Source organism: Melitaea cinxia, chromosome 2, assembly GCF_905220565.1.
Source record: "Melitaea cinxia chromosome 2, ilMelCinx1.1, whole genome shotgun sequence".
In the NCBI taxonomy this organism is placed as follows: Eukaryota; Metazoa; Arthropoda; class Insecta; order Lepidoptera; family Nymphalidae; genus Melitaea; species Melitaea cinxia.
In genome coordinates this window covers 4,430,159-4,457,063 of record NC_059395.1, presented here as the reverse complement: position 1 = coordinate 4,457,063, position 26,905 = coordinate 4,430,159, and the positions used below count along the sequence as shown (strand labels likewise).

At 33.0% G+C, this 26,905-nt stretch overlaps 1 protein-coding gene across 1 annotated transcript in view; it reads right to left on the bottom strand.

Annotated features, from left to right (window-relative positions):
* Positions 1 to 1,764: 1,764 nt before the first annotated feature.
* Positions 1,765 to 26,905, bottom strand: part of LOC123663189 (acetylcholinesterase-like) — a 55,362-nt gene continuing 30,221 nt past the window's right edge. The window contains exons 2-5 of the mRNA XM_045597889.1: positions 18,302 to 18,389; positions 3,220 to 5,023; positions 2,897 to 3,072; positions 1,765 to 2,092 (exon numbers count right to left, since the gene is read on the bottom strand). Of these exons, the coding sequence (XP_045453845.1) occupies positions 1,968 to 2,092; positions 2,897 to 3,072; positions 3,220 to 4,991 (2,073 nt within the window). The 5' untranslated portion in view covers positions 4,992 to 5,023; positions 18,302 to 18,389 and the 3' untranslated portion in view covers positions 1,765 to 1,967. The remainder of the gene's footprint in view (positions 2,093 to 2,896; positions 3,073 to 3,219; positions 5,024 to 18,301; positions 18,390 to 26,905) is intronic.

Genomic DNA, 26,905 nt, shown 5'->3' with positions numbered 1-26,905 from the left:
GTAGTTCTCGAAACATCGAACGTGAAATAACATGAATACTGACACTAGATTACATTTTTTCTAACATCAGCCGATTATTATCAATCGTTTAAGCTACCGACAAAGTCACTGGACCTGCCCAAGATCTAGTTAAATTACTTCGAAAATTTATATCGAAACGACATCCGGTACAGACGCCATTTTGAATTGACCACTTATACACGATCCGATCTTGTATATTTTACACCTAATCTAAATTAAAAATAACGAAAGCCTGACGTTTGTAGATCTATTTAAAATTATATTTAGAATATTCACTACATCTCATAAGGTATCGTCTTTCACAACAGATTTAAGTTTTGACACATATTGGCAATCAAGATTTGCCCTCGAATTAAAAAATATATATGAGAACAAATATCCGAACAACGATTCCTACTTTATAAACTAACACTCATACAATATTTACATGAAATAAATAATACTTTTTAACTATAAAACACTTTTTGCAAAAAGACATTCAAATTACCACCATAGTGAGTTTTAATTTATTGAACGAATCGTAGAGATTCGTTTATATATTATAATACACCAATATTTGAAAGCTGAACCGCTGGACTCTACGACCTCTAATCTAGATGTATCGATCCTAAACATTAAGTTACTAAAGCATGTGTCCTAACACACGCAACTACATCATTCACTTTCATCTCTTCATTACCTTCAGATCTTAAAACCATCTTTCTATCTTCGATTTGTTTTAATTTTATAATTTGTAGTTACATTTTAAAATTTTCGTGTACTCTTTTATTTTCTAATATAACACGAATCAATTAATTATAAAAGTTTCAAATTTTTCAAAGAACTAATTCTCATTTTATCAATTTAACATTCCTGTTTTTCAATGTTCTTCTTTTTTTACTGTTATATTCACAACATGTGAGAGTATCAACGTAATTTTTAATAATTATTTTATTGTTCTCTATGTCAGTGTATTTTCAAATCGATTCACAAATTGAACCGTATATATCACGTACAACTTTCTAATATTGGTCCGCTACAGAGTTGTGAAGTGGCCTAGCTCATACACTTCACTTACACTAAGGCTAGAATGAACTTAAACATTTCTATGCCTTGCGTGATATGTATTGCAATAGAGGCGTTTTAAAGCTAAGATTTCTTGTATATCTTCTACTTAATCCATTATATCTTTTATTTAAAAATGCTCTTCACTTTGACATCCTTACTGATTTTTATTTTCATTTCACTTCATTCCTATATTGTTTTTTTGTTTCACCGCGCTGTTAATTTTATACATTTTTTATTTTATTTTATTAATAAAATCCTTTTAACCAATTCTTGAAAGATATGTAAAGTCTTATCATCTATTACGAAATTACCACTACGTATCTATAATTTGTTATTAACAAGTGATATGTCGATGGAGGCATCACTCCTTTTAAAATAGATAATTACTTTAACTTCATGAACAATATTATAATCCTTACAATCAATAATGAAAACTTAAACAAAGCTTGACAAATATATAATGGACTTATAGAGCAATATAACACTTAATGTTGCTTATAACTAAAGTATACATAATTATTTTATAACTATATATATAAAAATAATTTAATAAATATGTCGCTGATTCATTGGACAAAAACTTGTACTAGGTCCACTGTCCATTAAGCTTTCATTTATCATACATGCGTATTCGTTTGACGTCTTACTAAATATACGACAATATTACATCACGTACATCAAATTAGCAGAGATAGATTGAGAAGAAATCTTCATTATGCATATATTTTAAATAACTTTCACATTTCATCTACTTATCATACACACACAGTGGACCTTCTAAATATAAATCCTTCACATAATATTAGATACATTCAATAATGAACACTGACTTTCCTAAAAAGCAAGACGAACAAACAAATGCCAAAAAGCTCAAGTTTTCCATAACACAAATCATTCATTCATTTATATTCCAATAATATTAAATTTAAGCTTGTCAGTGAAATAAGACTCAAGCCGAGCGGGTAAAACGATGGCCGCGAAGAAAATGCTATGTTGGTACAATTTTTCGGCGACTCTGGTTTATCTGTGAATAAAAATAAATATATATTTTTTTACATAAAATAGCAAACATAAATACGTTATGGTTTAAATATTGATATTAATAATAAGAACTCTTTATTGTACATTAACGATAAACAAAATTAAAATAAATAATGGAAAATAGGTACAAAAAACGGCCTCATCCTTAAAAAGCGATATCTTCCAGGCAACATTAAGGCAGGGGTAATGGTACATAGATGGTATAGTGTCACAATTGTAATCTATACAAATCTTACACTATTAAAAGAGCAATTTATATATATATATATATATATATATATATATATATAATCTAAATCTCGAAAACCGTTCCAACGATTTTCATGCAATTTAGTATACAAGGGATTTCGAGGGAGATCAATAAATCTAGCTAGGATTCATTTTTAGAAAATGTCGTTTTATCCCTGTTTTTAGGCAATGAAAAAATGGCTACAATATAGTTAGAATACGAAGGTAAATTTCGCACTTGTCAATAAAGTTGTAATAGCTCAGGGGAAATCGGTTGGTCGCGATCGACCGAAAAGATCATGGTTCATATCCTCATCTTATATATATCATCATATATATAGCTATGGAATTATTATGACATGATACAAAGTGAAGAGAGAAAATGATTATATGACTAAATGCGCAAGGTAAGAATTAAAATTGATATAATTAAGGAAATTAAATATAAAATGTATATACTTATTCGATAGAATAATATTTATAATTATGTGACATCGCAGTTTAAGTGGCTCAGATCATTTTTTGTAATAAAACAGTAGGCTTGTTACTTGAAACTTACTAGTAGCAGCCATAAGTTGGGGCAAATACTTTTGCCAGAAAGCGCACTGCTTGACTCGTAAACCATGACCAACAGCACTTGAATTGACAGCCAGAGAAAGGTATTCTCTACCAAATGCAGTGTGGACTGGCCAGTGGACTTTTGTCATCTGACCATCAGCATTCATTGATGGATTCCTGAAATTAAATTAAAAGAATTCAAGCACCAATCTATCAACCATTCGAATAAAATACAATGCAAAGTAGAAAGCAGCAGCATTAGGAAACGTAGAAATAATATGATGTTATCAGCAAAGGTAAGTTTAATAACGAAAAGAAACGTACCCAGATCGAGCAAAGTTAGCCCAGTATCTCATTAAACGTTTACTAAATTCAACTTCTTCCGGAGAATAATTTTTTCCAGGATTAAGTGGCTCGCCGAATACGTAGTTAATTTCATCTGCATGCATCACACCGGTCCAGGACGGCCAAGGATTATTCTTACTACGGTGTTTATAGTAATAAGTGTACACGTTGTTACCGGTTTCTGCATATCTGTGGGCAAACTCATTGACACCACAAGTAAAATGATAATCACCAACCATTTTGTCTAAGGCATTTCTATTTTTCACGGGATCATCAGGATTTAGCCAATCAGTATATTCGAATACTATAGCTTGTCTCGATACATCATTGACGTACGGATTTAGTTCTCTAACCGCTTGGAGATAATCATCTCGTGATATTCCAACGTTTTCCTCTTTTGGGAATAGTTCAGTCAAATAGTACAGAATGAAGTAATAACCCTCTTCTGTATTAGAACCCATAAGAATATTAGTTTTTTTAAAGTTTTGATGAGCTAAAGACTTTCGAGGCATTTCATCCAGGAATGATCCATCGATGATCGGAACAAATGGGAATTCACAGATTCCTAGAGTTCCCCATTCATTGTTTACTAATTCATCAGCACTCTTTTTCCTTAAACATTCTATCATAGGTCCCATATCTGACCTGGAATTCGGACACCGAACAGCTTCCGCTAAACGCATACCTCGTAAAATACTTTCCTCCCTAGAAATTATAGCCCACGGAGCTGTAGCTGCTCCAGACTGCATTATAGCCTGAGAGAATAAATTTCTCGAAAGAGGCGATAACAAATGTAAAGATACTGATACAGCACCAGCAGATTCACCGAATAGAGTTATGTTATGGGGGTTCCCACCAAAATAACCGATATTGTCTTTTACCCATTGTAAGGCCATTAACTGATCAAACAATCCAGCATTTCCAGGGACATCTGGGGTATCAAAAAATAGGAAACCTAACGATGCAACTCGATACTGCATCGAGACATATACTATATTTTCTTCTGACACAAGGATTTTAGGGTCATATACATCCAAAGTCGCTGTTCCCGAATAGAATCCACCACCAAATACCCATAACATGACAGCTGCATTCTTTGGACGTGGTTTTGGAGCGACAATATTTATGTACAAGCAGTCTTCCTGCATATCAGTATTAGGATTCCACATCATTGCGCCTGGAAAATCTCCAAACACTGTATCTATGATTTGGACGCACGAGTGTGGCAGTGTCGTTGTATTAAGGATTTCATCACCCCAGTTTTCTACTGGTCTTGGGTGTCTAAATCTCAAATCTCCAAGAGGTTTCTGAGCATATGGAATACCGAACCATGCATCGACTTGTTTCCCAGTCGCTGCAGTAAGCGTAATTCCCTTGACCCGTCCTTTTCTCGTTCGAACTACTAATGGGTCCTCTGCCTCAGGGCCAAGTTGAGGTTCGTCGGCCATGAGTTCCTCAATTCGTTCATGATTGGAATAGAACCTTTCTTCATTAGCTCGTTTAGATGATGATTCAGCGTCTTCGAATTTGGCGCGTTTCGAGGAAGTTTCGTGCTCGTCGAGGCGCGGGAGAATGGTATCGAGTTCTGGGTTATATCTAACGGCCTCGCCGTGTCCGCGGTAGGGTTGGGGCGGCGCAGGAACAGGGAAATGCGAAGCGTGTTCGGGCGCATGATGCCTCGCGCGGTGCTCGTGGGGGCTGGCTAGCGTACGCGCCAGCAGCGCGGTGAGCGCTGCGACCAGCACGCGCATGCCGCCGCTACACGCGCTCCCACAGTCACCACCTGGAATAAGAAATACGTAATCATAACAATATGTTTTTTTACACTACAAACAACGACACGACAAGATAAAAGAATAGCGTGCTTTTAAACGCCTACAACTCCAGGGGCATTGCTAGCGCATTATTATTCCTAACCCCTTCCCCGGAATTCTGGCCACTTTACTCACAACAGGAACTCCCATAATACTACTTATGATCATTATTATTAAACTGTGATTTTTTATTAACATATTTCAGTAAGTAGTTTTTATTATATATTTTCTTTATTCATACTTATTAATTACTTATTCAACGACGTTATCTTTTTACTTGTTAAATATATATTATGAAAATAGTTAACAGTAGGTAATATTTGCTGTGTCTTTTAAAAAAGTAGTGTCATCATAATCGTAAAGAGTTGCAAAGTAGAATGGTAGTATTTATACTTTTAGTTATTTTCAAACAAAACAAAGTCACACTATTTATAGTTACTAAAAAATATACAAAGTATGAAAGTATGTTACAAATAGTTCAGTGTACATATTATGCACGTGTGTTCGTTTATGTTTCGAACAAAACAAGCAAGAAAAGCGCAGTTCCCAACGTTACGACCATTACCGGCCACGGGAAACCTTTTGTGTTACAGCGAGTGAACATCGTTTAATTGTTTATTGAGACGAGTACATTGTGTCCGTTCCTATTATACTCTCCCTGGCTTTTAGCTGAAGTAAAGTAATTTATAATGTTACAAAAATAATAAACGAAAGCGAAAGTAAAAACGTGAAATAGTATGAGCTTTATTCTTAATCTAATTTAATAAAACAATGCAATTAAATTTAACAGTAAATTTCGCTCATATTTTCAAAACAAATTCATTTATATATTTATAAAAAAATATTAATCGACCAAATAAGATATCCGAACTGCACCGAAGGAGCTTGCTTATCTTGATAATACTAGGAATGGTCAGATTTAACAAATCTATTCTAGAACTAAGTATTTTAATATATGTATTTAACATAGATTATTCTTAATGTTGATTTATCTAAACATAGGCTTTGTGCTGCAAAAATAACTTTTGGCTTATTAACAGTAATTTTAAAAAATAAAATGTCCAACACATAATAAATAAAGCTATAAATATGATTACAATTTAATTTGATCTATACCGTAAATATCTGTATAATATTATTTAGTTCTCAAGTTGTAAGTTGTAAATATGTATAAAAATTTAAAAATATTTTAAATTTTCGAAATAAATGTTCTATACACATTTAAAAAAAATTGTAATGTAAGATTGTTGAAGATACAATAGTGTTGTCACAACTTAAAAGAAAAAAAACACTAATCAAAAAAAATGAGAATATGTATTTAAAATAAATAATTGTGTTGATCGCTAAATTAAAAAAAACCGACTTCGAATACATCGACAAGTATTACAACGTAGGTAGACGAAAAAATAGTCAAGTAAATACGCATTATCAAAGTCTACTCAAAAAGTAGTTCTCAGATCTCGATCAAATCATCTACAAAACAACCATCAGCTTTTGTTTAAATCGAGAATCATCAAAATCGGTATACCCAGTGAAAAGTTATCGGTATAATACAACTCGTCGATGAAAAAATAGCAAGTAAATACGCATTATTAGATGTAGCTCGAAAAGTACTTGTTAGATTTCAATTAAATTTAAATGGGACCACAAGACACGCACGATCTTTTGTTCAATTTTTTTTTTATCGAGATCGGTCCACGAAGTCAACAGTTCATTAAAAAAATATAGTCGAGATGAGAACCTGCTCCTTTTTTCGAAGTCGATTAAAAAGGATAATAGTGACTTATAAAGCCTATCAATAAAACAACATCTGCAAGAAAAAATATTACGTCATACAAAAAAGTAGAGCAGTGTGCAGTAGTCGTGAAATTTCATCGATTGGAACTATTCTCCAAATATTTGCGTTAGTCCGTTCGTTTGTGTACCGTACAGAATAAATACTCACAGATATTGCTCGGCCCGGCCTATATTACACGAGTCAACAGTAGTTGTAATATACTGAATCATTTTTAATATGCCTTTTACAGTTATTTATGTACTGAGGTAGGGCATAGCAAGCAATATCTTGCTCCAAATCTGAAGCAGCCCGACTGGGGAACTAACTCGACCTTCACAAGCTAAGTAACTGTTTTCAAGCACTGTTTTGTTCCTGTGGCGAGTACGATGACCAGAGCTCCTAGGGAGGGATTAGAGTGGACTCGGCAACGCGCTTGCGATATTTCTGGTGTTGCGGGCAGAGAGCTAATTATTTATTCCTTCTATCAATTAATTCTTCTAATAATTAAATTACAATTCATTATTAGAAGCATAAATTAAATGATAACAGTATTTATTGGGTAACTACCCTACCAAACAGAGAATAAAAATGGCGACTAACTAATCCTAAATTAATATTAACCATTCGGAAGACGGTGTCGACATCTTTGTACTATTCCGGTATTAAACGAATAAACTATAAGAGTGATAAATACAAAATCCAATATTTTTAAAAATTGATAAAATAAAAATTTTAAATGCTAACAATACAATACTGTAAATTGTAAAAAAAGGTGGGGGGATTATTACTAAAAGCACTCACCACCACTCAACCTTACAGCTACATTGGTGCATTTCGAACTAACTTTAAAACTGATAGAGATTGGTACTAAATTGACTCTATATTTTTTCGAGTGTACCGTATTTACCTGAGAGTACAAACGACGCATAGCTTCCAGGCACTTAGGGGACACTAATAACTCACCACGTCTTCACAACGTATACGAACTTAATTTATTAAGTTAACGGTATATAACAAGGTTTAGATATCATTACTTTTCGTACCTTATTTAGTAAAAAAACCTACCAGCTTTATTTTCAAAATGTTGAATTGGTTTCATTTTTTTTTTTTTTTTGAATATTTGTTTTATATCGCTTGTCCCTGAACTTTATCAACTTCTATATTAAAATACTTTTTATCGTATGCCAAAATAGATTTACATAGAAATATTGACAAAAAAACGTGCGTGTGTACTTATGTACGCACGTAAGAAGCTTTACTTCATTGGCTAGCTAACTTCACGTTGCTAACTTCTTCTTCGTTGACTAGCTAACTTCAGAACGTCGGTTTTTTGTGACGGTGTGCACGAGCATCATAAAAATGTACTCTCATCATTTTTCCCTAACGCGCCAAATGAAGTATAACTTTAAAAAGGTGTACGAAATAAAGTCTATGTAATTAAATAGTATAAACGAAGTACTTTAAAAGCAACATATGTATTACTTTTATATCTCAGAAAGTAATTAAGCTTCTAAAAAATAAATTCAAAAGTATACTCGGAATCAGACAAGAAACTAATTAGAACTACGAAACGTGAAAAGGCTTTGTATTTCTTTGATACAAAGCTGGACAAAGCTACAATACTCTTTATTACCTGTGAATCGAAAAAGAGTATGCGTTTTAAGGTAATTAGTGTTTGTGACTGCATATGAATGTTGCCATTCGCCTTTTAATGATATTCTTATGAATAAAAGCTACATTATCATCAAGACCTCTGTAAAAACTTTGATCTAATTACGAGAAATGTTGGGACGCTAATTTATGAGATATCGGAAGTTGAATCAAAAACATTGTAGTCGATAAACTTGGAATCTAATTAAATATACATTTGAGAACCCTGGCGACCTTCGTACTGCCTTATTTTTTTTTTGTGAATATAATAATTCGCTTCCGCCTGTAATATCTCACTACTGGGCATAGGCCTCTTTCCCCATGTAGGAGAAGGATCAGAGCTTAATCCGCCACGCTGCTCTAATAAGGGTTGGCGGATATATTCCCTACTATGAGCGACGATCGCTATCAGGTGTACATGATAACAACCGGGACCGACGGCTTAACGTGCTCTCCGAGGCACGGTGGGGAGACCCACAAAGACTACACAAACACCCAGACCACGGCAAACACCTGTATGGTCAATACAAATGTTTGTCGTGTGCAGGGATCGAACCCGCAACTGCCAGCGCAACAGATACAATCCATGGCTGTAACCGTTACGCCAACGCGGCGCGGCGGAATATAATAATTATTAATATCAAAATAAAATATAGCCTATTTTTCAAGTTGGATCGAACTGCACACGGTGTGCAAATTTGATTAAAGTCGGTTAAGGAGTTTAGGAGTCCATTGCGGACAAACAACGTGACGCGTAATTTATATATATTAAGATTATAAAAATATACCATTAAACTATACAAATCATCGGTTATACATATGAATATTTTTGGATTTTTTTTTTTACATAAAATTTTATACTAAAAAAATAACTACTAAAAAATGGACATACATTCAATGTGCAATATATGTATATATATTTACACAAATATTTATCAAAATTCGTTTACGACTGCCAGCGCAACAACCAGTGCTATGACCGCTGCGCCAACGCAGCAGCGTGGTAGATTAAACTTTAATCCTTCTCTTCCATGGGGATAGAGACCTATGTCCAGCTGTGGGATATTACAGGCTGAAGAGAACGATGAAGTGATTAGACTTTTTATGGATCATCACAGGACCACATGTGGAGGACAAAAATTATACCATAAATGGCAATATTTGATAATAAAATCATAATAATAGTTTTAAATTTATGCTGCTTCCATATTTGTTTTTTTGAAGATATTTTTAAATCCATTTTTAAATGTAGAACGCTAAAATAAATTCGATTCCAACTTAAAACTCGTGGTGATACTCGCGATATCGCGCGGTCACGTGCCAGAAGGTCAAAGGTGGGCAGACATTTGCAATTCAAGCAAGCTTGAGTGGCACTGCGACAGTCCATATCAAGCCTACCCTGCCTACCCTGACCTTGGGCTTTAATTGGGGTAATACTGATTGTTAAGCGGATAGGCGCCTGATTGAAGATATGCGGTCGGCGCTTTCTTATGGATTGATGGTGATTTTTTTACTAGAATTTTAAATAGCTTGATATATTTGCAACCTGATTTATTTTCTACAAAAATAGATTAAAGGCAATTTATTTTACAGACGATACACAGAAGCTTAGTCACTATTTTGACCAACTTCAAAAAATGGAGATGTTTTTAATTCGGCTGTTTGTCGATCTAATCTACTCTTCGATTTTTTGTGTTTATGTTACACGCTATCTTAGCCGATATGAACCAATTTTAATTTTTTTTAAACTAGCGTAGATATAATTAAATTCAAAACATTGTAAAATTAAAAACGTGTATATTATATACAATTTTTTTATTATTTTTATTAAATTAAAAATATAAAACTAAACAAATTGCATATAACATCTTTTTAGAACTAAGTCCTTTTAATAGTTAAAAAAACTGCAACATAAAAAATGAGTATCATACACCTTCATCTATATTTCACCGGTTTAGAAGAGACCAGTACAAAGTTAAATATAATTATAAATAATATAGATAGTAAATATAAATATGTATTTAACTAATAGAGAAAAACGATACAAGAGGGAAAACAACAGTTCACTTTGAAATTTATTTTATTTTATTTTAAATTGTGTTTGCTCGCAAACAAAATATAAACACACTTCAATTAAATTGTCCAGTAATACACATTATTACAGATAAGTAAGAAAAAATGCTTGTCAGATCTCGACTAATTTTAAATGAGACTACATGACAAGCACCGTCTTTCAATTTAAAAAAAGATTCATGGAAATCGGTCTACCAAAGCAAAAAAGAGGTAACATACATACGAAAAAATCCAATCGAATTGAGAACCTCATCTTTTTGAAGTCGTTTAAAAATACAATTGCAGAATCAAGTACAGAATATTAATTATTATCGCAAGATGCAAGACGCTTGGATTTCAATCGATAAAATAGTAGTTCATAATAGTCATCAATAACCTTTTTTTTACGTGGAGAAATCCTCCCAGAGAGGTTATGTCAGACTTTTACTGATCAAAAACGATCTCGTGTGAGCAGTCATCCGCTTGGGCGGGGCGAGATGGGGTCGCGCTACCATTCGCCATCTGACGTATCAATAACCTAAGATAACGTTTTTTAAACTACTCTAGACAAACAAGCTTACTGTTTCCTAACAGTAAGTGGATACCGTGGCCTACAGACGCCTGCAACACCAGGAATATTGCAATCGCTTTACCGACCTACCCTCGAATTACCTTCTTTTTTCACCAACAGGAACTTGCTTGAAAACAGTATTATATATCTATAGTCTTATCTTAGTAACAAATTAACGCGAATGCAACCATCACATTTTGCCAGCATCACAAGCACTTAATAAACCAAGAATTAGCGTAACTTTTCATAATACAATTAAAATACTAAATCCACTCAAATTCACATTCAAATATATAAAACTTTAAAACTTACTTATTAACTATATTATTGTGATTTAAAGTTAGTTACTTAGGAGACACGTATCACTCTTGAACTGCAATTTCACGAAAGATCGCATTTAATAACCAATTACCGGAGTGAAGTCTTACGAACTTCAGATATAGGTTAACATCTATTTTTAAATAGGGAAAAAATAAAAATAGGTAAAAAAACTTTTTAAGTTAAACGGTTTTATGTTAAACATACATTGCAATGTTTAAGATAAATGTACTAAAAACCAAAAAATAATAAAATAGATACAGTCGTGGGAATTATAAACATATGCATAGACTAGACTAAAATATAACCGTGGGGCACGTCAATTGTCTACAATCGTTGATTAAAATGTTTGTTTTGTAATGTTACACTATAATTAGGCAGTTGTTCAACCGACAACGATGGACGTGTGATAAGTAGGGCTAGAATGTGGAAACAAGCTAGCAAGCTCGATTATAAGCGAGTTTTAGGGTTTCATAGTGGTGAGCGAGTAGTACTTTTATCATATGTTTTGTCGATTAAAGACAAACTACGAGCAGTGAAACGATTCCTCGCCAGCCAGCAGTGTGAATGTCCAACGATAAACTAGTTGAAACATCTCTTTTATTTACATGGAGTGTATAACTATTGGAATTTCCATGAGCAAGAAAATAGTAAGTAATTTCCTCACCGTCTGCGGGCCAACTGCCTATTTTAACGACGAATTAAACGATTCTTCTATCGCACATTAAGTCGATAATTTGTAGACAATTGACGTGCCCCACGGTTATATTTTAGTCTAGTCTATGCATATGTTTATAATTCCCACGACTGTATCTATTTTATTATTTTTTGGTTTTTAGTACATTTATCTTAAACATTGCAATGTATGTTTAACATAAAACCGTTTAACTTAAAAAGTTTTTTTACCTATTTTTATTTTCTAGTTTTTAGTTTTTATTTTGCATTCTGTTTAATTCATTTAGTGCTTCATTATTGCAAGGCCCATCTTAAATATTGAGGTTGTATAGTGCACTGTATTCTTCTTGTCAAGCCCTTTTATTTGATACCCATATTGGTGGGATTGATAAAAAATTGTTATCAGACATTTGGTAGCGGCGGCCAGCTTAGATTTCAATTTTGCATAGTAAATTGTATTCTACTTGTTGAGACCTTTCATTTGATACCCATGTTGATGGGATTGATAAAACCTAAGTTATCCGCCATTTTGTAGAGGCCGCCATCTTGGATTTTAATTTTATATAGTACATTGATTATACTGGTTGAGCACTTTCATTTGATACCCATATTGATGGGATCGATAAAACCTACGTTATCCGCCATTTTGTAGCGGCCGCCATCTTGTATTTCAATTTTTTATAGTATATTGTATTCTGCTTGTTGAGCCCTTTCATTTGATACCCATATTGATGGGATTGATAAAACCTACGTTATCCGCCATTTTGTAGCGGCCGCCATCTTGGATTTCAATTTTTTATAGTATATTGTATTCTGCTTGTTGAGCCCTTTCATTTGATATCCATATTGATGGGATTAATAAAACATAAATTATCCGCCATTTTGCAGCGGCGGCCATCTTGAATTTATAATGATAATGAATAAACATAATTGTATTGTCACCAAAATCCAAAGTGTGTACAAAATTTCAGATTAATCGGAAGAGGGTGAAATTCGAATTACTAAATTTGACCCAAGAATAAAAAATAAAACAAACGGGGTGAGCTAAATAAAACCGTTTAATAATAAAAAACGAGATGTTGGCTAAAGATATACCTTCTATAATTCGTACGATTTATTTTTGTGTTACCCACACATTGGGAAATTCTAAACAATTTTTAATATCGTATCAAAAATCGACCGTTTATTTAATTAGTTAGACTTGAAATTATTATTATTGTTTTTAATTTATTTTATTAAAATATTTAAATAATTTGTTAAATTTTAATGTTATTTTCATACAAATCTGTAGATAGACGTAGAATTTGTGAACAACTTAACTAACGCATTGGGTTCACTGTAATCTTAGTTTTATTTAAATGAAGCAACTTTTTCGGATTTTATCGCGGTTTATTAACTTTTTTGATTCCCGACGTTTCGGATACTTTACAGCAACCATGGTTACGGGAGGACTGAGGTGTCAGACGTCCTAACGTTGCAAAGTTATTCGAAACTACCTGACATACATCAATATTTTATTTAGTCCTATCTACGCAGAATGTGCTAACTGAGTCTTCAATCTGTGGTTTATTATGCTAGGTTTTTGATTTAATTATATTAATAATGGGATCCCAAGCAGGTGGTAATAGCCAGCCATCTTCTCTATTGAAATTTAGATGTTTGGATTTGGATGGTTGTAGTGATGGAATCTAAAAAGTTAATAAACCGCGATAAAATCCGAAAAAGTTGTTTCATTTAAATGAGTAAAATTCGCGTAAACATTAGAAAACAATATGCTAGATATCTTTTTTATGCATAAATAAATAAAAAATGTCAGGTTTCTACTAACGGCAGAGAAACTTTAGGCTCTACCGCAACGCGGGTAACATCATGTGGAGCGTATTGTTAAAAATGGATTACATCACCGGCACCGCGGGCTAAAGGAGGTCTCGAAATGATATTTATGGTCGATTTATATCCTAAGGGAACTTATTACGAGAGACCAAGAATATACGCTATCGAAACGAAGAGTAAAAATGAAAAATATAAAATAACTCTTCCAATTTTCCGAACATTGAGAAATATTTGATTTTTCTAGAACAAGCTAGTGATGCTTACTTACTACACGAGTATTATAGATTTTCACTGTAAGCCGTCTGTCAATATTTTATCATAAATAATAATATGAAAACAAATCCCCAAAATTAGATCTTTTAAAAAAAACCTTATTTTCTTCTCATTGGATAGATTATAGCTCGTTGATGACTTTGGTGTTAACAGAAACTGACTAATGTGCTAACGGTCACAGGTTCGACCTCCATGCACGATAAATGTTTATACTCGTATAGGTTATACAATGAGACTATCCGCGAGAGAACGAAAGTAACCGCCACAGCCCACAGAATTAGCAAGTTGAAGTGGCAGAGGACTGGTCATCTGTGTCGCAGGACCGATGGCCGTTAGAGCAGACGTGTCCTGGAGTGGAGACCGCGTCTTGGCAAACGCAGTGAGGGAAGTTCTCCGGCCCGCTGAATCGACGACCTACGTAAGATTTCCGGTGTGGCTGGATGAGAATTTCGGAAAACTGGGATATCTGGCGCGAACTTGGAGAGGCCTATATCCAGCAGTGGGCTGCAATGAACTAAATTGAAGATTATTCAGACATTTGTGATTTTTATTGTACGTTGATATGTGTGTAAAACAACGAGTATATATAATATTATATACGATCGATTCAAAAAGGAAACAAAATTTGTGCAAATACAAATATCCATCCCGGTATTTCATTCGAAACCGCGTAGCGTCGGTGCTTAGGCGCTTACACGCACCACTGCGCCAGAGCGGTTGTACCAATTTACCAGTTAAGTATTATTCTTTACATATTATGTAATGTATTTTATATGTATGTAAAACGGTATACTTAACATTTTTATCATTGTTGCTTAAAACTGACCATGAATCTGTGACCACGGTGCTTGTGATAGTATCTATATAACGGTAATTCGAAAACTAACGACAAAAATAGTACATATTTCATTAATCATATATATGCGATATAATTCAACATGAAAATGAATAATTAATATCATAAAAATATTTTTACATATTTTTTTTAACTCAAAGTAAGTTTTTTTACTGTATTAATTCAATCTGCATTATAGCCATAATTAAAGTTCGTCGCATATAACTTTTATGTTCTCAGTTAATTTCGCTATAAAAATGTGACTCTCATCTTTAGCATTTCATGCGGCAGCGCAACTCGAGTGAAAAGAATCTAAGTACTAGTGACTGGAAAGGAATATCGATATTTATTACATTAAAAAATAATATACAGAAAATTGCATGTACGGTCAACGGCAAAGGTAGACTTATCACTAGATCTCTTTAGAACTTTTCTAATCGAAAGTCAGATAAATAAGAGCTATTTATAATTTATATCGTCCTAGGTGACACTATTCGTCACTTCTCTTTCTACACTTCCCTACAGCTTTCACTTGCCGTGTCCTATATGCCCAAAGGTTGTCTGGAAGAGATCGCTCTTCTAGCGATAAGACCGCCTTTGTACAAACATCAGCCTATCGCAGTCCACTGCTGAACATAGGCCTCCACAAACTCGCACCAAAAATCGCATAAACTCATGTTTGTTGCCCATAGTCACCACGCAGTGCAGGCGGATTTGTGACCGCATGGCAGCCATTGTCGTACCGAAGTCGCTGCTGCCCATCTTCGGCCTATGTATTTCAAAGCCAGCAGTTGGATGGCTATCCCGCCATCGGTCGGCTTTTTAAGTTCGAAGGTGGTAGTGGAACTGTGTTATCCCTTAGTCGCCTCTTACGACACCCACGGGTAGAGAGAGAGAGTGGCTATATTCTTTACTACTATAACTTTTTAGTCTCTGTACACTGTTCTTAATTTGTAGTATGTTATTGTATTGATTGTTATTGTGTACAATAAAGAGTATACTATCATAATTATTATGATAATGTTTTCACTTTTAATACGTGTTTCAGTAGTGTATAAACTTGCAGTATCAAATAAACAAATTGTTTAAGGTGTGTTTACTTACAAAATATATACTTTGTGCTTGTGTATTGTGTGTTCCCGGCTTTCCGACACAAGATAATATTCTACTAGGGGGCATTGAGTATAAAGTATACATTTTGTTATTTATTTAAATGTGACATAGTTATAGTAACTTCTACATAATTATTCTTATTATTTAAAAGATGTAAAAATGTAATGTTTAAATACATTGACTATACGAAGTTCACATACATGTACACTAGTTACAATATTAACAGTGATTTCGTTAGAGTAGAAATTATCATATTACCTTATATGTTATCCTATAAAAGAAAATACAAATTCGCCGTTTTGACAACATTTATTTTTATTATTATCGGTAGTAGTGCGACTTTATATTGCCTGCAACCTTACTTTATATACGACCTTAATAACACTTAAATATTTATTTTCATTCAAACTACTTTTCAAACTCTCCAAATTTTGTTACAGCAACAGCAAGTTTACAAGTATACTAAGTATATATTACCAATATCGGTCATGTTATATGAATGTTTGTACCACAAGGTGTTTAATTTTCTTTCATGTTTTGTTAACTTTATTATTATTAGTAACATTATTTTTATTTTTTGACCCACCGGCATTTATTTGTGGATTGTGAATCTAAAGTCACATTTTACCTTCATTGTAATTGTAATTGTTTCGTTATGTCTGTGAAGTAAATTGTTATTCTGATGAGAAAATAAAGTTCTTCAACAAAAGTTATCGATAGAAATGCCGCACGTCCCTATTCTCGCCCATAAAGTCGCCGCACGCCTGACTCCGTGCCGGCACATACAAACGACGTAATTATATTTTTCTACTCACTCATCTGCCGCAATCTCGCGCAACGCTTTCTACAGCAAATATCACGATACAGGGTTACGAAATCTCGTTTATTTATACTCTTTAGTTTTTTATATTATTATTTTTGCGCATTTTGGCACTGATTGCAATATGGTTTTAATTTGTATGTTGGTAAAAAGAGTAATTTATTTTAACGTAGTAATCTCAAAGTACGTTATATTAGAACGATCTTCATTGTTATTTATAACTAGCCGCCCAGACAGAATTTGTTCTGTCAAAAGTTAATGGTATTTTTTTTTCTTTAGTATTAAAACCTTAAAAAAACGTGTGGCTACGGTATTAAAGAATATAGCCACCCCATCTCTTCCCGTGGGTGTCGTAAGAGGCGACTAAGGGATAACACAGTTCCGCTACCACCTTGGAACTTAAAAAACCGACCGGTGGCGGGATAACCATCCAACTGCTGGCTTTGAAATACACAGGCCGAAGACGGGCAGCAGCGTCTTCGGTGCGACAAAGCCAGTACTGCGGTCACCAACCCGCCTGCCCAGCGTGGTGACTATGGGCAAAACACATGAGTTCACGTTATTTTTGGCGTAAGCTTGTGAGGGCCTATGTCCAGCAGTGGACTGTATAGGCTGGAATGATGATGATGAACATTAAAACCTTCCGTGGGCCTTAAGGAACGTACAAAAAAATTAATTAGCCGGATTGGTCGAGCCATTCTCGTGGTTTGCGCTTAGCAACATTCATTTTTATTTATATAAGATATATTTGCGTAAGTAAGCCCGTTTTAATGAAGTTGACAAAAGCCACGTCACGCCCCTAGATTAATATCAAAAATATTCTACGAGTAGCACAATTTTTCATAAATGTTAACATATTTTGTTAACTCTGGTGCTTTTTCTACTCGTAACTTTGACGAATTTATTTATAATAATAATGGTAATAATACCATTACTAGTACTTACATGTTACATGATTCTCAAAATTCTTCTCTGTTTAAAAAATACATAATAATATAATGTTGAAAATCACAACACTCTTATTTTGATACATTGCTAAATATATAATTTAAAATTATTTTTGATAATTGACTCGCCCTTTGGCGCAGTTTATAATGACCCTGCTTTCTGTTCTAGGGGTTGTGGGTTCAGTTCCCGCCTGAGTCTAGGTTTATTATTTATATATGTACTGCTTCTATGCGTATTTGTCGGCAATTTTTTTTTTAGCTATACCAGTCGGCTGTTAACTATATAACAAGCATTAAGTTGCTTACTTTAGAAGCGGATGGCCGTATATTATGTTAAGAATAATTAAGTATAACTGTAAATGAAACGTATAAATTGGTTTTACCTGACACTATCTCGTGAACACCATGACCATTGCTGGCGACGCATGAGCAGCTAGTGAGTACAACACTTCACATTCTCCAGTGGACCACCTAAAACAATATACACACAAAAACGTTAAAATTACAGTTATAATAAATTGTTATAAATTTTGACGGTTGAATAAAAAGTAAAATAAAAAAGTGTATAATACCCCTTACATCTGAACTCTGGAGGAAAGCGATGTAATTTCTTTACATAAAAGTATTAAATGAATTTGAAAATTTTTATTAGATAAATCTCGGAACCTATCTCGGAACGACTAATACACAAATAGAATAAATGCAATAATCATCGTTGTATTTTTATCTAACAAGAATCTAAACTCATGACGAAAGAAGACAGGAAGATATATAAATTGGAAAGAACTAAAAGAAAATTGGACTCCTAGTGGAGCACGTTCAACCTTTTCAACAAAACAACACTTAAGCTCACTCAAGTTTATGTTCCGTTTGCTGTTGACCTGCAGCCAATCAACTAAGTGCTTGAAGATTGAATCCACCACATACGTGCAATACAAGAGTAAATCTAACGAATATATTCGGTATTATACTTTTTTTTGCCTTATGAATATAGCTTTAGTTACAACATTAAGCTTTGATCCTTCTCCTGCATGGGGAAAGAGGCATATACCCTTTATATGGGCGTGTTTATGTAAGTGTGTAATGTAATGAAATGTATATGTGTATGTGTGAGTGTGAATGTATGTATACATTTAATTTAAAAATAATAATAATAATATATTTAAAAAAGTAAACCTTACTAACAGTTACATAAGTTAAGTGTATATTGTAAGTAAAACATAAGTGTACATATATGATAACTAGCAAATAAGTGTATATATAGATAGTAAAAATAATAATATGTTTTGAATGAAGGAATGTTGTATATACTGTTTTCATCAAATAATTATTGAAAGGTAAAAAAAGCCATCAGCGTTGGACCACGTCCTAATTTTACTAGGCAGTCACATGACTGTCAATTTGTACTTTTTAATGAGAAATCGCCCGTGGTATTCTAATGCATGTTTAACAAAAGGCATGGGCGTTTTGAGCCCTGGATGTTAATTTTAAATAAATATAAAAAACACACAATACGCCTACATATTCACTCATACACACAAACACACATAAGACTACAAATCCCTACAGTACAAAAAAGAACAAAACGGAACAATAAAGGGCTCCAAAGCTCTTATCACTAACCGAGCGAGAGTTCTTAAACGAAGTATAACTCCGTAATCAATGGTCTTTATAATCCATTCAAATTACAAGTGTTCACAAAGGCATGGTGACATCAAGGTTGCTCTCAAAGTGAAGTTGTACAAACGTTGCGTGTGTCCCATGAGAGGCGATTCAACGTGAGAGAGACTTGACACTGAAACAAGGCTTTACCTGCAACTGAAGTTAGTGCTGTTCTAAGCATGGATGTATTTGTAAAAGCATGCATGTATACACATGAACAATAATATTACTACACTACTAAATTTATAAACTTTTTACGGACTATTTGTCTCTAACCAATCAGATAGGCTAATTGTAGTTCTAACATATTTTGTTTTAGCTGTCCCGGCAAAATACCACCACTTTTTTTTTATATATCGATTTTCTTAATACGAACACTGTCCAGACACACATAACACACAAAAAAATATATAAAATTATGGCGCAGTCGTTCAGAAGACATGCGCATACATTTGTACATTTCAGCGATTATTATTTTTTCTTTTCATATGGAACATTGTACGTCTACCTCAATTAATTTCTAAATGTTCCCTTTCGGATGGTCTCGTAGAAATATCTTATAATAATAACTACACCTTTATACCTCTTTGCTCTTATGAAAATAATATATTTATAAACTGTGTTTTAGTACAAATTTAGTAATATCTTGCATAAAATAAGTAACCATAGTAATATCCTGTACATATAATAATTGTAAATTATGTTAATTACTTTATATAATTAGTAATATTAGCAAGAATATTTTAAATTCACATTAAATTAAACATAAGTAAAAGTATCTGTAATAGTAGTGTAAATTAATTACATATACAGAGGTAAAAGTAAAGAAATGAGGTGAAAACGATACTTTTAATCAGTCTACAAGTTACTCTACGTGTTCTGTATTTTTAGCGCGATTTGCGGTTTAATCTGCCCGGTCATCTTTTCAAATGTAAAGAGCTTTTTAGTGGAGTAGGGCTAAACATAGAAGCCAAAAGGGTGAAGAGTAAACAGAAAATATTTTAACAAAAATATAAAGAAAATATTTTTTTTCATGCTTTGAACGGGTATACTAGTTTTTAAAACAAATCTATAATATAAAAATGAGTCGCTGAATGTGTTGCTAAGCGCAAAACTCGAGAACGGTTGGACCGATTTCGCTAATTCTTTTTTTTTAAATATTCCTTGAAGTACGAGGATGGTTCTTACGGAGAGAAAAATTCTAAAAAAAAAAATTTAAATTTCCTGAAAAAGTCTAAAAACAACACTTTCTATACTCCCATACAAAAGATTTGTGATAATACTTAAAAGTCAATTTGAACTTTAATACCATACGATAAAGTTTGTGTTAGGCGATACGAAGTTCGCCGGGTCAGCTAGTAAATAATAGATCTTTGCCTAATTGCTAAATAATATAAAAGGAACCTACCGTGACGTTAAAGACTGGTTCAATTTAGTACATAAACATAATTTATATAATTTAAATATTTAGTTGATTCAGCCAGTAACAACCAGTAATTACTGGACTTAGGCGTGTTTCTCCATGTAGGAGAAGGATTTACTAGTGAACTTATAATATAAAGTAATCAATTCATAGTCACTTATGACCCACATTCAACAAGCTATACTTATTTTCAGACATGGCTTTTAAGATAGAGTTGGAGATGGCCCACAATCTACAGTGTTTCGAAACATTATTGAGATTGTTCTTGACATAGAGGAAAATTGTAAAATGCATTACAATTATTGCACTGCCTAACGCCATTATAAGAAAAAATATGGTAGTATTATCACTTCAGCCTATCACAGTCCACTGCTGGACGTAGGCCTAGACAAGTTCACGCCAAAAATAACGTGGACTCATGTGTTTTGCCCATAGTCACCACGCTGGGCAGACGGGTTGGTGACCGCAGAGCTGGCTTTGTCACACCGAAGACGCTGCTGCCCGTCTTCGGCATGTGTATCTCAAAGCCAGTAGTTGAATGGTTATCCCGCCATTGGCCGGCCTTTTAAGTTCCAAGGTAGTAGTGGAAGTGTGGTACCCCCTAGTCGCCTCTTACGACACCCACGGGAAGAGAGTGGGTGGCTATATTCTTTACTGCCGTAACCACACAGCAGATGTTAGTATAAAGCTCACTGATATTCACGTGGTAGATACGACAGCTCCACAACACTGTTTTTATAATTACAATAAACTATTTATTTATTCTTCTGTTTTTTTTTTAATATTTAGTTTATGATTAAACTAATGTTATCAAAGAGAAAAGGTATGATTTTTTTGTAATTTTTACAGCGAAAATTTTATTCTATCGCCCTAAAATTTTTCGTTCATCTTTCGCATGTCGCATATCGCAAATGTTCCGTGGCATTTGTGTGTTTTGATCTGTAAATGTTTTTATTCACTAAAGTTTCACTTGCATCGTGGTTTTATAAAACCACAAGATTCTTTTTTTCTATTGATTTGTAATTGATGAACTCAAAATTACGGGACTAATTTCAAGAATATTTTCACCAGGTAAATGCTACGTTATCACCGAGCGAAATAGTCAATATTTTTAATATAAGTTATTTTTACAGAATGAGATGGAGCAACCATTATTGTGTTTGCAGGCAAACGAAGAAAAACCGATTTCAATTATATCGACAAGTAATACAACGTAGGTAGACGAAAAAACAGTCAAGTAAATACGCATTACCAAAGATTACTCCAAAATTTGTAATCAGATCTCGATGAAATTTAAATGTGACCACGTGATAAACATCAACTTTCGATTAAATTAAAAATCATTAAAATCGGTACACCCAGTAAAAAGTTATGCGAATTTTCGAGAGTTTCCCTCGATTTATCTGGGATCCCATCATCAGATCCTGGTTTCCTAAAAACAGAATTATCAAAATCGGTTCATAATCCCGTCCCGAGTTATCCCCGAACATACATAAAAAAATATATATATACGGTCGAATTGAGTAACCTCCTCCTTTTTTGACGTCGGTTAAAAATCGTCGAAATCAGGCGTTCGGAACTAAGAGGGGAAAACTAAATTTTGATATTATAAGTGTCACAGAAACCGAATGTATTCTTATTACCACCATAAAAAATGACAATAGTGAAAGGTATTTAGCAAAGTCTTAAAAATAGTTTAATATTATGTGGTCTTATATGTTTTCGCAAACGTTGAACAGAACTGTAATATGAAGTAAATACACATATTAAAACTCTTTGCGATGTTGTCCTACACTCCATGCTAACTCGTGGAACGTCGTGCAAGGAGTATTGATTGCATTACGTCAAAACATTTCGCATCGTACCGCGTCGCATCGCGTCATAACGTGATCTAAGACTAACGACAAGGCGAAATAAATATCATAGTACTTTTGTCCGTATATTTTAATATTACTATGTGTAAAATATTACTGTAGTAAAAGAAATCTTTTCTCGTTTTTCTAAAATAAATAAAAATACATTGGATAAAATTTTTATAAGAGTGGAAAAAATTGTGCTCACAAAAACAAACATAGCATAAGAAATTTAGACATGTGTACATAAAAGTGTTGAAAAATAGGTCATAAAATTTCGCAGAGAATATTTGATATTATAATTTTTTTTGGTCGAATTAGTCAATTGGTATAAAAGTACATGTCATTTAAATAAAATTTTGAAATCGTTTAAAAATCGATTTATTATTCGATTATATTAATCGATTATATGCGATACTTTGAAAATTATGAAATAGTGACCGTCGATATAAAGAACAAATTCTTGTGAATATAATTTAAATGTGACTCTTAAAAAGACACAAAAATTAAACCTTGCAAAATATTATAAATAAATTTTACAATTAAGTTTTTATTACATAACAGAGTTAATGTGATTATAACATTACACTATGATTTAGTGACATGAATCATCAACACTCGATGCAAGTGCTATTGAAATGTGCGGTAATTTAAAAATTATAAAAATAATCTTCAATAGTACGTTGTAAATAATAAAAAACAAACAATAATTATATTAAATTAAGATCACATTAAGATAACTGTATTGTCACGCATATGACAAGTTGAAAAAAAGATAATTCCAAAGTGCGTTTTTATTCCGAATAAATCCCCGTATATTTCTCCGTGGAGTGCAATTTGTCCGGGCAACGTCGAGAGCTCTCCGCGGCGAAACTGAACTCAGTTTTGTTTGCTTCCGGACTTTTTTTTGCGAACTTACTTTCTAGAACTTTTGGAATGTTTGTCGGTTTTTTTTTTTCTTTCCCTCTGATTGGTGAATGCATTTTCACTGCCGATTTAATAAACGAACTTCATGATTTCTCGTTTGATTAAAGTAAATCAAACGATAAATAATGAAGTTCTGTAATTGCGGTAAAAGATGCCATTAATTTCTAACTGTGAGTGAAAGAATCAATAATTTCCCTTCTTTTTCATCCTGCGATTTTTCTACTCCCAAAAATTTGCTCTAGTTCTGCATTCTGCCATATACTTACTGCCCATTTTGAGAAATAGTTTTAAATTTATGTAGTAAAACTTCTTTACGTACACTTGACGCTTGAAAAGAGTGATCGGGCGAGGCGAACGGAAGTTGAGAGCGATATAAATTAGTGAAGATAGAAAGAGGTAGACGTTTCGTAAGTTTTGCTTCAATCGTGTGGTCTAAAGACACTCGATTTTGTTTAGTATTTTATATGATTCGATTGATATAGTAGCTTGTTTTAGTACGTTACTTATTAAACTGAACTGTATGTTAAAGCCAAAAGATTTAATAAGAGTTTTAGAAAAAGGTTTTTATTGGTAATGATTGGTTGATTTATTTAATATTGTTAATTTTTAAATCGTAATTTATCTTAATATAATATGCATTTACTTGTCTATCATAGGTGAAATGTCTCAAATACCGTGTATGTATCAACTGTAAAACTACATTTCTTGCAATTAAATGATTAATTGTTGTATTATTATTTATTATTTGATATATAAATTCCTAAATTTTAGGGCACTTTTATATATAAGTTAGTATAATACCAAATAAAATTAGATAGAATCATATGAATAATAATATTCCAATTTCTTATACTAAGATTTAGCTTTATACTATTACATTCAACATTAATGCCAAGTAACGATGATGAAAACCTTCAAAAAGGTTTTATATGAACACTAAAAAGATAAGGCTGGAAAGATAAATCCGATTCAAATATCAAGAGCGTTTCAAACAAAGGGCGTGGTGTCCTTGATGCGAGTGATATATGAAAACACTGACGTCCTTCACCTTACTCGACGAACGTTAAGAACTTAAGTCCTATAGAATATAATCACATGTAAAAAATGCGTTAGCCCGCAAACGAAAAATAAAACAACTTCACTTTACATAAGCAAGTAATCAAATGTAGGTAGAAAAAAATATTAAATGCTTAGAGATAGCTTAAAAAATACTAGTGTGATCTCGATCAAATTTAAATACAGAACAATTACCAGCTTTTGATTAAAAAATTATTCATTAAAATCGATACACCCAGTAAAAAGTTATCGATTTTGTTTTTGTTTTTTTTTTTTCGTTTGCGAGTATACACATTTATTAACACATTTATTAAAAAACCTTTTTGTATTAAATTTTCATTTATATTATTGTCTTTAAGATTGGTGAGATAAGCGTTTTCTAACTTGTTCTTCTCAGCAAAATCTAGGTTTCGATTCGGTTGTTGCCTTAAATTGACCAGAGTAATTTGTTAAATGCTAATACGTACTTTGTAATGTCACGATTCGAAAGTGCTTTTGAAAGTTTGAATAAAATTTTTGATTTCATTCATTTACTTCCACCATAAGGGTAAGTTATAATATTTCGGAGATATGTAAAATTTAATTTAAATTTTATTTATTTAGACTAAAGAAAATACAAACGAAGACGAAAATAGTATTCCTATAATATGGTTAGTGAATAAATAAATATTAAAAAAAAAAAAACTAGTGTGCTTTACCACACGACTGAAGTAACTAGTATCACACGACTGAAGTAAAACTTCTTCAACTCCTATAGTAATATACGAACGAACAGTTAGTTATGTACGCTCTCGTCACGCATTCACCAGCTTACTCCCCAAGTCAGCGTGCGTAAAGAACTTTAAAAATTCTTCAACTACTTTTTCATATTAATAATAATTCAGTAAATACAAAAGTATGTTACAGAACACTTACGGAATCAACCTTGTTCGCTTAATGACGCGTGTACCAATGCGACCACCTAAATATATGGAGTTCATTTAATATAGATGCGCTTACTCGAAAAAAGGCCACGTGCGCGCCCTTAACGTTCCATAAAACTTAATTATGTACTTACATTACTTGAAAAAATGTTGAAATGAAGGACACACTCAACTTCGCAGTGAAAGTCTTCTATAGGGATTTAACTTTCTCATCCGTGATTGGAATATTTATGTATGTTAGCTATAGGTTATTCGTATATAAGAGTTTGTGCTATTTATTGAAACAAAGTGTCTCAGCATTTACTTTATGTCAATGTCAGTGCCGATTTTATTGGCTTTATTTGTTTATAATTATATTATTTATCGATAATTTCAAATTAATATTTAAATCAAATGAAAATTAATATTTTTTGGAAATAAATAATCTATGATATTTTTTACAAAATTTGAATCATCATGAAGTAAGTCACACGGAATAAAAATATGGAATAGTGGTGAAGGGGGGGGGGTTCAATCTTGCTAACTTGTTCAGGGATAACTCCGTCGTTTATGAACCGATTTTGATAATTCTTTTTTTGTTGGAAAGGAGATATCCCTAGTTTGGTACCATGATAAAGAAACCAGGATCTGATGATGGGATCCCAGAGAAATCGAGGGAAAATCTCTAAAATCCGCATAACTTTTTACTGAGTGTACCGATTTTGATGAATTTTTATTTAATCGAAAGCCGATGTTTGTCGTGTTACATTTAAATTTCATCGAGATCTGATTACAACTTTTGGAGTAATCTTTGATAATGCGTATTTACTTGTACTGTTTTTTCGTCTACCTACGTTGTATTACTTGTCGATATAATTGAAGTCGGTTTTTCTTCGTTTGCCTGCAAACACAATTATGTAATTTCTTATATTTCAAATCGAGCTAAACTTATTTAGTCCACGTGAACTGACAGCGACCTTCGCAATCATGTTTTTTATTATTCAACAAGGTATGTCACTTGCACTGTGACCTTGCTTATCAGTATTTAGTAAAATAAAAGACTTCGCTATGTCGCGACATTGACTGTATTATTTCAATCATATAATAACGTCATTGGATTCGTTTGAAGGACGTGGAAATTGCCTGCAAGTTAGAACAATTATG